The 13,644-nt window shown below is 43.7% G+C and overlaps 4 protein-coding genes across 4 annotated transcripts; 2 read left to right on the top strand and 2 right to left on the bottom strand.

Annotated features, from left to right (window-relative positions):
• Window positions 1-3,269: 3,269 nt before the first annotated feature.
• On the top strand, window positions 3,270-5,778 carry O0I10_009098 (uncharacterized protein; the record flags this gene model as incomplete). The annotated part of the gene is made up of 6 exons (XM_058489095.1): window positions 3,270-3,292; window positions 3,403-3,515; window positions 3,582-3,697; window positions 3,808-3,864; window positions 3,935-5,046; window positions 5,109-5,778. The coding sequence occupies 6 exons, from the start codon at window positions 3,270-3,272 to the stop codon at window positions 5,776-5,778; spliced, it is 2,091 nt and encodes a 696-aa protein (XP_058340143.1).
• Window positions 5,779-6,260: 482 nt separating this feature from the next.
• Window positions 6,261-7,918, bottom strand: O0I10_009097 (uncharacterized protein; the record flags this gene model as incomplete). Its single annotated transcript, XM_058489094.1, has 3 exons — window positions 6,261-7,035; window positions 7,107-7,226; window positions 7,287-7,918. 3 exons carry the CDS (start codon window positions 7,916-7,918, stop codon window positions 6,261-6,263), a joined length of 1,527 nt encoding a protein of 508 aa, XP_058340142.1.
• Window positions 7,919-8,128: 210 nt separating this feature from the next.
• Window positions 8,129-9,347, bottom strand: O0I10_009096 (uncharacterized protein; the record flags this gene model as incomplete). The annotated part of the gene is made up of 3 exons (XM_058489093.1): window positions 8,129-8,173; window positions 8,238-8,834; window positions 8,904-9,347. 3 exons carry the CDS (start codon window positions 9,345-9,347, stop codon window positions 8,129-8,131), a joined length of 1,086 nt encoding a protein of 361 aa, XP_058340141.1.
• A 1,492-nt stretch (window positions 9,348-10,839) lies between these two features.
• O0I10_009095 (uncharacterized protein) lies at window positions 10,840-11,810 on the top strand (the record flags this gene model as incomplete). The annotated part of the gene is made up of 4 exons (XM_058489092.1): window positions 10,840-10,908; window positions 11,016-11,034; window positions 11,112-11,273; window positions 11,443-11,810. 4 exons carry the CDS (start codon window positions 10,840-10,842, stop codon window positions 11,808-11,810), a joined length of 618 nt encoding a protein of 205 aa, XP_058340140.1.
• Between the last annotated feature and the right edge of the window lie 1,834 nt (window positions 11,811-13,644).

Below are 13,644 nucleotides of genomic sequence, written 5' to 3'. Positions count from 1 at the left end.
GATCAACCTACTTTAATCATGGAAATGAATGTCTAGAGCAGGAGCATTGTCCACCTACAATAGAATGCACAAAAGTTGAGAATGCACAAAAGTGGCTATTAGCTGCCAATGTGTGACATAAAAGTGAGGGTTGCGTACCTATCATGCATTGTCCCTGAAGTCCTGACTTTTTAGCTGAGTTACCCAAAGAGGTCCTTCTGCATCTTTGGCTCTCTAGGGTCTAGCTACTTGGCAATGAACAAAGGCCACTTCTCATATAGCATCACGCTTACAAACATAAAGGTGCCTGTATCTCCGAACTTTACAATGAAGTGTGGGGTCTTTAAGAGAACAAGCTGCTCGGCTGAGTCAAAGCGATCTTGTGTCAAAGTATGAAGTTCATCGTGGCCAATCCCAGATTTCGCAATGTCGCCACCAGCCAAACTGGATCTGGGGGTCGACCTCTTCGACGACGACGACCAAAAAGATCTTTTTTGGGCTAGTTGCGACATTGAATGTGAAACTTTCACACAAGGTGCTGTTGGCCAAGCTGAGCACATCGCTCTAATAAAAACCACACGTTTCATTGTAAAGTTTGGAGATACAGGCGTCTTTATGTTTTACCTATGCTGTAAGCGTGATGGAGTTGCTTTTTCCTAGTGGATGGTGTCGGCTGCATTAACGGAAAGATGAAGAGCTGAGTGAAACGGCACGTGGTGGTTACACAGACACGTCCTTGATAGGTTGCTACACAAATGGATAGATGATGATGATTGCCTTTTGTGAAGGTACGTAAGTAAACAGCATCCAATAATGAAGGTGTGTCAAGGTATGCATCACATTTGTATGTAGAAGAAAGTCGAGCTGCATAAACCAATTTGTATATGTAAAAAGATACATATACATATTGAATGAGTCACTCATCCTCAAAATCAATGGAGGGATCTCTACACTTTTTCTCTTCTCAAGCTCATCCCACTTCCCACTCCTCCTTATCGCATCACAAAAGCCATATCTTCTTGCATGACCGATACAGTAACCGGACCACCTTTATTATTCCATCTTCGAAGCAATAGTATGTAATCCACAAGCTAGCAAAGTCCAACAAGCGTGTAATAAATAAACAATGCTTTATTTCATCTAGCTATCTTGCTACTGTACATTGCCACCACCATCGTCGTAGTCGTCCTCCGTCACCAGTCGTCAATCTCATCCGTCACACAGACATCCAAAAATACACAAGTTGAAAAGAATGGGATCTTGCATGCTTCCTTTTGAATCTCGTTGTCGTCATCATTGTCATTGTTGTAGATGGGGTGATCATCGTAATCGTCATTGTGGTGAATGTAGTAATCATCGTAATCGTCGTCTCTACAAATAAGAAAGCAGGCAAGTTGGACCATCTGGTACCGGAATGATGACGATTTGGTATACCGTAAAGCAAATCAGAAGGAATTCACAAAACAAATCACCACCATACGAACAACGTCGGGCGACCTTGTTCTTGAGAAAGCACTGCACGAATCACGCAAGGCCAGACCGATCCATGGCAAGGAAGGACTCACTTACGTAGAGTCCAGGCTCATAGTTGTCCTCATTCATCCTCTCCAAAGAAAGAATGATCCCCAATCCTTCCAATCATTTTCCCACCTCATGAAAAGAAATCCTCAAGGGAAAGAACGAGCCTATCACGAGAAGAGCGTGTTGGTTCAACACATTCACGAGCTGTTGCAAATCCCCTTTTACCTCAACACGATGACCATGCTCTTCCAAAAATCCCCATCGTCATCGACCCACCAACTCAAAGGCAGGCCTATAGAGCCCTGGACGCGTTCCAACAAGCTTTTCCAGCACACTTGGTTAGTGCAGAGCGACGCAGAGCCACTTGATACAGGCTGGGACTTGAACCCAAAGAGATGATGATGATGCCCCAAGTTGCATTGCCTGACCAAAGAAACCTATTCAATTCATTATTAGCACTACACAATAAACACCCTTTTCATTGTTTGTTTCATTGTACTTGCCTTTTCCATATACACAAAGACCCGTTGTTGTTGGTTACTGGAAACCGAAAACGACGGTGTAGTATAGTTGAGCCGAAACAAAACCAACGTCTTGAAACCAAACTTGCCCTCTATACAAGCTAACACGTCAATGGAACAAGTTATGCTGCAACATTGGGCTCTGAATGTACCAGTTGACACCAAGCGTAGAGCGGGAATAGCAACAGAGAAGAGGAAGCAACGATATCGCCATGGCTACCACACTCATTCCTCGGCACTTTGGACACACTCACTCCCTGGCAATGCATGTTCAGAACTATGTTAATGCGTCACAAACAACAAGAGCACTCTTTGATAACACATTTACCTTGATTTGGAATGTCGTGAATGGAATAAAAGCAGAGGAGCGAGAAAAAGAAGAGAAGCGTTACCTCAAGTCGTGGAGCTGCTGTCCCCCAAGTTTAAATCCCCCTACTGCTATTACACTGAGGCCACTCAATGACCGTATACACATCATCCACCCAAACACACAACTCACCCATCATCATCACCACCCTCACGATAGGCAATAGGTACACGTAAATAAAAGAAATGATCCTCACGTATAGCAAAAGGGTGTGTGCCATTTTACACTTTACATGATAACGATGATCCAACAACAGCCATCATTGCCTTACTACAGTCACGCATTCTGCATCTCATATCAGCTATGTCTTGAAAAGACTCTTATGTAACTTGTAATAAACAGCATGCTTGCTAATGAATGATTGATTTTTCCATCAGCGACCAATAACTCTCTGAGTCAACGTGATTTTGCTTTTGGGAAGTATGACATACGTGGCACGCCAAATAATTCTATGGGAGGAGTGGCAAGTTTCTTGCAACTGGCTATCTTTCGATATTGCATAAGGCGGAAAGCTTATCTCGTCATAATAGAGTTTATATTAACCATATTGCCGATCATTGCTATTGTTATCTAAACAATGAAAACGAGCACACAAGGCTATGACTTTATTATCAACCAAGTAAAATAAAGAGGACTATGTATCTAAAAAGATGTCATGTGATGTATAAGGCGCAGGTTTACATACTTTCGATCTGTAAGACATGCCTTTTTGATGCAAGAACGCAGGGTGGGAAGGTAGCTCCTTTTAGAGTTCACAACTGAGCTTGAATAGCAGTTACCCATTGCCTCCAGCCGAGCCATAAAAGTGAACGCTTGTGTGTGTGTTGGTGTTCTGTGTTTCATTTACGTCCTTTTTGAACTGAAAGTTGCTCCGGCCAACCATGGACTCGACTTACAAAGAAAGGTATGAATGATAGTGTCCGGAGCAGCATGCGATGCCTCTCGATGCCTCTGGTGACCATGAACGTCTCGTTTGGATGGCGCTGATTCGTCCTTTTTCTTTTGCACGAGCAGAGTTCGATACTTTGAAACGACATTACGACCGGAGCCGACCGACGACGATGAGTTGGACAGCGAATGGCAACCTATCATTGATATGGAGCCTTTTCAAAAGGCATGTTTTCATGGTATGTATGTTATTCAATGGATCTAGAATAGCAAGTGGGGGATTGATATGTCTGGGGTTATTGTAGGGATACCCGATGAATCTGGTTTACGAGCAACAGCATGGAAAGTGCTACTTGGATACCTTCCACCCGACAAACGCACGTGGAGTTCATCTCTTTGCTCACAACGACTAAGCTACTATGTATGTGTGATGATGTTACATGATGAGGAAGGAGCATGGTGGAGGAGGGGGTGGCAATGGGGAAGGCACCGGTCCATATTAAAATTAAACATCGGTTTATTTTTCGTTAGAACTGGGTAAAGGATTTATTGGAAGACCCAGGTGGTGAGCCACCGTCAAGTGATCATGTAAGTAGTATACTATGAATAGGATGGGATGGGTGATGACAATGACTGATCCATTCATCCATGGTTGTAGCCATTGAATGAAGAACGAGGATCAAAATGGGCATCTTATTTCCATGACAACAACATTCTTGATCAAATTGACAAGGATGTACGACGCACATTACCCGACATTGCCTTCTTTCAAACGCACGTTCCACACAATCCATTAAATCCACTATCTCCGCCCACATTGGATGGCAACAACAACAACAATGATGAAGAGGATAAACCACCACGTCGTTTTTCATTTGGTTTCATCGGCCGACCACGCTCTTCATCCACAGCATCAAAAAAGTCATTGGGTCGTATCGACAATCGCTCTCGTTCCAACTCGAGAAGTTCAGTGCATTCATCCCATTCCAATATCGCCAATGCTGCTGACCCACTTTCTGCCACCAACAATGCAACAACCACGCCTCGCAAAATTGTCCGCAAATTCTCCTCAGCATTCAAGAGCAATGGATCATCGACTTCAGTACTTGCATTACCCAAAAAGAAATACGACACTCGCCATTTCAAACCATTGTGCCCTTATGTGCCAAGTCGACGGGCTTTGTTTAAGCGTATCGCCCATCTCAACAATGATGGTCGTCAAAATGGCACCCGAGAAACAGAAGAGGAGTACAAGCATGCAACAAATCCACTCGCTCAAGATTATCATTGGGAGGCCATTGAACGTATCCTCTTCATTTACGCCAAATTGAATCCTGGTGTGGGATATGTCCAGGGCATGAACGAGCTCTTGGCACCGATTTATTATGTGTTTGCAAAGGATGATCATCCAGAGTCTCAAGCGTATGCCGAAGCCGATGCCTTTTTTGTGTTTACAATCCTCATGTCGGATGTGCGAGATCATTTTGTACGTTCATTGGATCAAGATGCTAGTACGGGTATCAATGCAACCATGCAACGCATGAGCCAACGATTGGCATGGGTGGATAAACCATTGTGGCGTGATTTGCGGAGAAAGGATATCAAGGAGCAGTATTATGCATTTCGTTGGATCACCGTATTGTGCTCTCAAGAATGGGATTTGCCAAACGTCATCCGCCTTTGGGATTCCATTCTAGCGGATCGGGACAATGAGAGCACAAGCAGTATGCGATTCGAGTTTTTGTTGGATTTTGCTGTTGCCATGGTCCTGTAAGTAAAGGTGTACACACAACAACAATGATGCAAAAAGCTGATTAAAAGATATGACATAGATGTATTCGACAAGATCTCTTAAAGACGGACTTTGCCGAAAACGTGCGACTTTTACAAAACTATCCCATTGACGACATCCAAATCGTGCTTACAACAGCGTACTCGGTGCGTGACATGCGATTGAATGCATTAGCAGCGGGTCAAGTGGTGCCTGGTTTCAATGATAAGCGTAGCAGCGGGTTGTTTTCAAGTGATTGGAGCGATACATCCTCCATCAATTCGACAGGGTCTGGTACCCGATTACAACGATTGCGAGAGACGACTGATATTGCACGTGCCAGCTTTGATTCATTCCGCAAAGAATCCAAGGAATCTCTAGATGAGTTGTTCCGACGCACTACTTCCCCCAACAACAATGAGCCTTGGAAACGAGCAAGTACAGGCGAAGTGGCAAGAAGTTTATCCCAACGATTGGCACTCAAAGTACGACGACAAAATTCATTGAATCAACAAAGTCAAGATACCGGCTTGTATCGAAGTAACTCGGTGCGATCCGAACAAACCCATCACACACGTAGCAACTCGTTGTTGAATCGTTTCTCACAAATGGTAACCAACAATAGCAATGCTGCTGTGTCACCCTTCAAATCATCATCATCGGCACTCGCTGCAACTGCTGCACCAGCGCAGGATCCTCCCACATTTAGAAATTATCGTGGATTTGTTTAAGTTGCTTTTGTTTTGTTCTCTATCTCTTGTTTATCTCACTCTCTCTCCCTCTCTTAGCCCCACACACCCACACACACACAGTATATGTATATTAAGTCATCATTCTTTTTTTCTCTCTCATCCATCCCTTTCCTTAGAGATCTCAAAGGGTCAAATCTTTTCCATGTCTTCATCCCTTTAACCCCCCCACCAACCAACCTTCGACTCGTAAGGAACCTTTGCATTACGTGCCTCGTCTTTCGATCTATTGTACACGTTTCTCGTTCTTTTTAACACTCACACAATCTATATTCTACTCTATTCTTTTGCTTGGAATGAATAACTTATATAAAGCCAGCTATTTCATATCATCTACATACGTTTATTTACATGAATAGTATCATAAGCTAGGATCAGGCTACGATGGGAATAGATGTTCACTTTTATTGAATGGTATGAGACAATCAAATTATCAACTTTTAGGGGGGCTGTTGTTGTTGTTGTCACGGTGTTGTGGGCTGCGACTTGGAACGATCCACACGTCGTCTTGGGGAACGGCGATCATGATCAGGAGGAGAATGACGTCTTTTCCTGCGACTATAGCGATCCTCACCATCATCCCCATCATCTCTTCTTCTTCGATGCCGACGTTCACTGGATCGATCATGATGGCGTCGATGATGTCGATGGCTTCTTCCTCTTCTTCTATCGTCCTCATCCTCTTCATCATGACGTCGATGATGTCGTCTATGCCGATCCATCTCTTCATATTCATCTCGTTTCCTTCGTCGATGGCTTTTACGATGGTCTTCGTGATCCGATGCGTCAAAACTTTGTCTACGACGACGACGATGACGATCCTTTTCTTGATCCATGGCCTCTTTTTCACGTGGTCGTTGAGATCTACGATCATCCTCCTCGACCTCTTTTTCTTCTTTATCCTCACGTCGTCGAGATCGATGTCGATGATCATGATATCGCCGTCTTGAACGATGGCTGCTGCTACCCCTGCTCCCACGATCATCCTCATATCCATTTCGCGGTCGATAATCATCCCGGCGCTTTTCACGTTGATCATCATCATCATCATCATCATCATGCCGGCTTGCGGATCGTGGTAAACGTCGACTTGCATTGCCTTCAGAATGTGATCGCTCATCCCGTTTCCGTATCACCAATGTGTCCCTTAATGCCTTTGCACCTTCATGTTGTGGATCCAATCGCAATGCATACTCCAAACGTTCCAATGCTTGTCGCCGCTTGTTTTCATGAAGCATGCTACCCATCATCATGTATGTCAATGTCACTGAAGATAGAGCCTATAGTAACCAACCAACCAACCAACTTACACCTCGGCTACACGGTAATAAGCCTCTGCGTATTTCCCATCCATATCCATTGCACGCTTGTAACATTCCATGGCACTTGATAGATTCTTCTTTTCAAACTCCTTGATGCCTTCTTGTACACTAGCTTATGCAATAAGTAACATTGACAACATAGAATCCCACGTGATATTTCTCACTTACGCTTCAACCGCATAATTACGATTTTGGACATCTCTAATCTTGAGGTAATTATCCATGACCGAAGGTTGACTATCCAAATCCTGCAATGCTGCCCGTTCACATGCTGGTGTCAAAAAGCTGGGTTGACGCAATGTCCTGCTTTGTACACTGAATAAACTCGCCAGCCGAAGCCATCGATGAGGATAATTGATGCCCGTATCTTTACGTATATTCGTATGCCACGCTTTTTGATCCACACTTGTCAACGTACTCACATCCAAGAACTGATAGGGATGTTGTTGTTGCTGTTGCTTTTGTTCTTGTTGTTGCTCTTCTTCTATAACAGCTGTCGTGTTGGTGGTGGTCTCTTCGGTTGGCGTTTTGGGACGTGTTTGTGCTGGCACGGTGATATTGCCGTTGCTCTTGCGTGCTTGGCGTTCCAAATGACGACGATTCAATTCAGTGACAGAACGAGAGTGCAGTTCAGTGACCATGGTGCGCGTGGTGGTGTCATTGATGAATGCTTTCAAGCGATCTTCAAAGGGGTCGGTCAAGGTTGCTGCTGGTGGAGGTGGCTCATAGCGTTTGATTTCAGTATTGTCCTTTGTCTTGATTGTCCAGCTGTGTGATGAAGTAGTTGCATTGCCATCCATTGGGTGGGGTAAAGGGAATGGGTAGAATACAAGTGCGAGTGAAAGAGTGGTGTTGGAGAGGAGGAAGAAAAGGAAGATTGATTGCTTTGATCACATTTGTCTATAGTCCCGCAGAAGACCCCCGCCGCCCCCATCACTGCCACCATGATGATGTACATGAATGATTGGATCGCTCTTTTTTTATGTAGTTTCATGATTGATGTATACATGCTAATCAAACCAGCACCATCCTTTTTGACACAATTCATCCATGATCTATATATATGTCTTGAAGCGTTAACGGGATGTTCTCTTTATCATGCCTTAAATAACAACATACCTTGAGTCTTAACCGGGTATCATCATGGATCGTATAGCGTTGTGGCATTAACCAATCTGGTGGAGAAGATAATGCTTCATCATCGTCATCATCGTCGTCGTCATCATCATTGTTATGGTCGTCATTGTCATCATCTTGAATGCCTACTGGTGGATGTACCAAACGAGCTTGTTGTTCTGATGTGGGATCAGCCGTCACCAAATCACCCATTGAGTTGAGGTATGCCCATAATTGCTCTGCTGCCGTGGATACCATCATGCACATGCTCTCCACATCCTCTTGTCTACCAGAAGCACTCCGCATCACAATTAAACTTTCCACATCACCCGATACAAGCGCTTCACGAACACATTCCTGGAAAGTACCATCGAGATTGGATTCGAGATATAGACTAGTGACCTTGAAGAGCTTTCCAAAGAAGCGAGCAAATTCTAACCGGGTCGCATGAGCACGACAAAGGGGTCCATTATTAACCGATAAGACATTGGATCGAGCCAACATTTGTGCACCTTGGCTACATTGTCGACGCCATATGGAAGTGAATTCTCGAGGTAGAAATGGTGCCAGTGGATACTTTGTACTCCTTCTTCGATATTTCTATATCAACAACAACGTCAATCAGTATCCATGGCAACCTACGTCATGGGGACTATTACTACTACTTACTGCATCATGTAACACACGAACAGCTGGACGATGAAGGTACATGTATCGGATGTCGAGACATAAATCAGCGTAATCCAACTCCATGCCAGTCGGCAACTCTCCCGATAGTACACGTCGTACAACCCACTTTTCAAGGCTGCTCAACAATTCGGTGAACTTGGCCCGTTGATCCTGTCGAGCACATTTCTCCACAGAGTGACATATCAGCTCCAGTAATTGATTCGCTATCGTATGCCGGGTTTCTTGGTTACTGCGGGTATCTTTGGGCATCGCTTCATAATGCCGTAATAAAGAACTTGCTTGGTATTGGAACCTGAATCGCCGTACAAGACAATGTCTCACCACATGAGCTATTCCTGGGATAGTCAAAAGTGTCTCCAAATCTCGAAATCGTAAATGACCGAGTACAATATGCAGTAATTCTGTCGGTAGTTTGGTGAGCATATAGAGTCGAGAGAAACCGAAAGAGAGTGAAAGAGTGAGAGAGTGAAAACGAGTGAGAGAAAAAGAAAGGGGTGGAAAGTGTAAAGTTATAACAGTAATGGTAGTAGCAATAGTAGTAGTATGAAAGCGACAAGGGGTTGAAAAAGAAAGGGGCCCACAACCAAAGAAAGAAATGAACAAGTGGCACCAAAATAAAATAATCCACACGCAATCCATAAGCAAACATTACAAGATGTTGTCATAGCATCATCTTTTACTTGATGGCATCACTTCATCCTTTTTTACTTGACTTCTCAATGACGATAATTATACTCTACATGGTAGCAATTAGAATAGTGCCTCGCTTGACCATGCTTGAGTTTCTTGTAAATTGGATATCATTTTGGTACTATCTATAAATGAAATGCCTAGAAATGGTATTATCTGGGAGTGAGTTTTTGGACCAGCAACCATTTGTTGACGCCAAAAGAGGCGCTCATCATAGCCACGCACGTATACATATTATGCTTGAATCTTGATCAATTTGTGTAACCATCGTTCATTATGTTCTTTATCATCGGCATAGTGGTGTGTGGGATCAGCATCTGAAACAAGCATAATCACCCAGGCAACCACAACAATTCTCAATCTATCATTGTACCCACCCTATGTAGCTCATAAATGTTGACATACAATGGACATGCTTCATTCTTCGTAATGATACAGCCGTGTTGTATATGCAACGCTGATGATCGTAGATCCATTCACCATCCTGTGCATGGATTAGACAGCTGCATGATGAAATGTTGTTGGGTCTCACTATACGGGAGCAATTTTCCCACAAGAAATGATCACGTTTTGCATGATGCATTGTCACAAGTACCAACGTGGTGTGCAACTGACTTGCCATGGTACCAGTATCCTTAACTTGTGTAGCGGGGTATCATCTCCCTGTGTCTGTGTGTTCCTTGTGCACATTCAAAAGAGTTCAAGAAGCACAAATGTCATTGTTACGCAATCTGTGCGAGGCACGTTTTGCTATTACTCCTCTCAAACAATGATCAGTGATAGCGATAGAAGGCTATCGACAATAACCTTTTTGGATATGACTATCTCAATCCTGTTGTTGTTGTGGTGCAAATGTTTAAAGGTACGTTATCTTGAATAAAGCCTACACCTATAACCTCCCCCTTTTCTTTTGAGTAAAACTACTCCTTGTCTTTTATAACACAGCCCACTTTTTTGATGCATGAAACTGACATCAGCCATGAAATGATCGATCCAACACAATAATGACGAGCACATACACTGATTATTCAAGAGCAATAGGCTATACCCAAAGGAAACGGAAGCAAACAATACGGTGCTCCCACACTTTCTCAAGCTCATATGCATATTGGGCAATGCATTCTTATTGGGTCACCGCTCGATTTAACGACTCAGACATTGGACTTTTTTGCATTTTGCTTTTCTTCCCTTTCGCTTTTCCTTTTCTTTTGCTTCAACGTGTATCATGGCTCCTACGAAAAAGTCTGCCCAATCCAAAGCTGCCTCCAGTAACAAAAAGTCGGCTCATCCTACTGTAAGTTGCTTATCCATGATCTATTCTTTCTTTGGGAGGAATGTGTTGTATCGGTGGAGGAGTGCGGTATCTAACAATTTTTTCTTCTTGCTTTTCCTTTTGCGCAGTACGAAGAGATGATTAAAGGTACCTAAATACACCCATCATTCACACCAGTTCTCGACATACTCTTTACGATCATTTGCTGATAACGACTGATATAGCTGCAATCATTGAACTCAAGGAGCGCAAAGGAAGCTCGCGTCAAGCTTTGAAAAAGTATCTCCTCGCCAACTATGATCTCACCGCCAATTCCCACTTTGACTCGCAATTCAATGCTGCTATCAAACGCGGTGTCGCCAAGGGTGTCTTTTCTCAACCCAAAGGTATGTTCAACAAAATACATGAATGGCGATGATGGAGAGAGAGGGATGAAAGAAGGGAAAGAGGGAGGAGAGTTTCTTTTTCAAAAACACGCGTCGTTTCATATACGCGTTATCAAAACCTAGGATGGGTTTTTGTGTGGCCTGCTTATTAACTTGAGGGTGGTTTTAGGCACTTCTGGTACTGTGAAGCTTGTCAAGCCTGAAAAGACTTCATCGTCAACTACCACCAAGAAGGAAACCAAGACGACACCCACTACCAAAAAGGCCGCCGCAGCATCCAAGGCGAAGAAGGCCGCCAAACCTGCAAAGAAGGCTGCTGCTACTACCAAGAAGCCTACAACTGCTGCTGCCAAAAAGAAGGTTGCCACCGCTAAGAAGGCTGCCACTGCTGCTGCTGCCAAAAAGAAAGCAACACCTACCAAGAAGGCAGCACCTACCAAGAAGGCATCAACCACGGCCAAGTCCAACGTCAAGGCACCTGCAAAGAAGAAGGCTGGTACTCGATCTACACCATCCCGTGCTGCCAAAAAGGCATGATTGTACCCACACACCCACACGCACACACCATGTAGAGCTTGAGTTGACGTTGTTCTTTTATTCTTCCCCAAACGATACGATTTTTATGATCATGATTTGCTTTACTCTCTTCTCTTCTTTGCTCCCATCCTCGTCCTTCCCTCTGATTCCCTTTATTCCCTTTTCATCATGATTATCAAAGAAACAAATTATACAGCTTAGGTTTGCGATACTTGTGTGATTATGGGTTTGCATGAAAAAAGGGGAGGGGCGATCCAACTGGTAATAATAATGCAAATTTGTCTCATCCGTACGACCTATCCGGCGGCGTCGCCTAGGTATACGCGCGCACACACATGCGTATCATATGATACGCTGATTTTGACTTGGGTTTTTTTTTCTCCGCAATGATCCACATATGTGATGATGCAGGGGCAGACGACGCACACACACACACACACACACAACCCAATATCTCCTACCTAATTGACTCGATGGTGCTTTCATTATGATCCACAACAAAGAAACGCTTTATTTTTAGCATGGTCATACTGCTATGGAACGTGACATGATGATCCTCCAACACCCTTAATAGCAATGCAGCGTCCTTGTATTCAAGTGGGTCATTATCTTTACGTACATACTTGGTAACCTCATAAAGCGTTCTGAATTCGGCTGTCGGATATAATGTACCATTGAGCTTCGTTTCATTCTCAAGGATCCGTCGTATTGGGTCGCAAGCGGGGTCAGTAGGATCCATCAGAAGACCTTAACATAGGTACGTGAATGAGCACGTGTCCTTGGTGATGAACATGCGAACCATAACATGGATGTCGTCAATGATACGGCTTCGCGGCTTTCAACGGTCCCTTTGGCTGTTGGTGTTTTCCTGCAAGATGGATGCCCCAGAAGCGGAAAAGACGCAACCTGCCGATGATGTATATTGCAAATCCTTTTCTTTGGTTGGTATCCTGTCAAAGACCGCCATACCCATTCCTTCCTTACCTTAAGGGATACGATCATCATTTCGCCATCCAGCTTTCTCCATATCCAACGGCGTGATTCAATGTCCTTTAGTAAACCACCATCCAGATTGCCTTGAAGTGTTCCTGCTCGTGGTCAGCAGCTCTTGACCACATAGAATGGAATCAACGTATTCTCTCAAAGCCGAATAGGTGAAGAAGGAGTGTAACCTTGAAGAAATGAATAAGCTTAAGGTGCAAAGACAAATAAAAAACACTTACTAGTTCTTACGCAAGGATCGTTAGGCAAATTCTTCATCGCCGAACATGGCTAGCCAAGAATTGAAACAGATGGGATGCACCATATCAGGTATTTCCATGGCAGCAAATGGATCATGGTAGCTACATAGAAAGAAATGAATACGTGTCATAGCAATCATTTTGATTAGGATTTACCTCGTGTCAATCATCAGCTACTATATCACAATGACATCCGCAACAATGAAAATAGGATAACAACGAACCCCCTATAAAGAATAGCCACAAAGATCAGTGTTTGTATATACCTACAAAGATACGTACAAGAATGATACACATACCAAACCTTGACTCATGATGTTGTAAGTAATCAAAGGGCTATGATGTGTAGGCGATCTCTATGCTCGCCAAGACGACGATGTGATGAATGCTTGTTGCGGATGGCGCATGAGCTGATAAAGTGGTGGGATTGTTGTCCAAAGAAAGGTTTGTCCATGCATAAATCGGGCAATTGACATGGCAACATCCCTCATGAAATAATGAAAAGGCGACGGGACATGAATGAAGTAGTACGTGTTGCTGATGACAAACAGGGCATCCACAATAATCCGTATCCATCAGCTGCGTTGTGCCTC

Source organism: Lichtheimia ornata, assembly GCF_029851405.1.
Source record: "Lichtheimia ornata isolate CBS 291.66 chromosome Unknown scaffold00051, whole genome shotgun sequence".
In the NCBI taxonomy this organism is placed as follows: domain Eukaryota; kingdom Fungi; phylum Mucoromycota; class Mucoromycetes; order Mucorales; family Lichtheimiaceae; genus Lichtheimia; species Lichtheimia ornata.
This window is presented reverse-complemented; position numbering and strand designations above follow the sequence as displayed.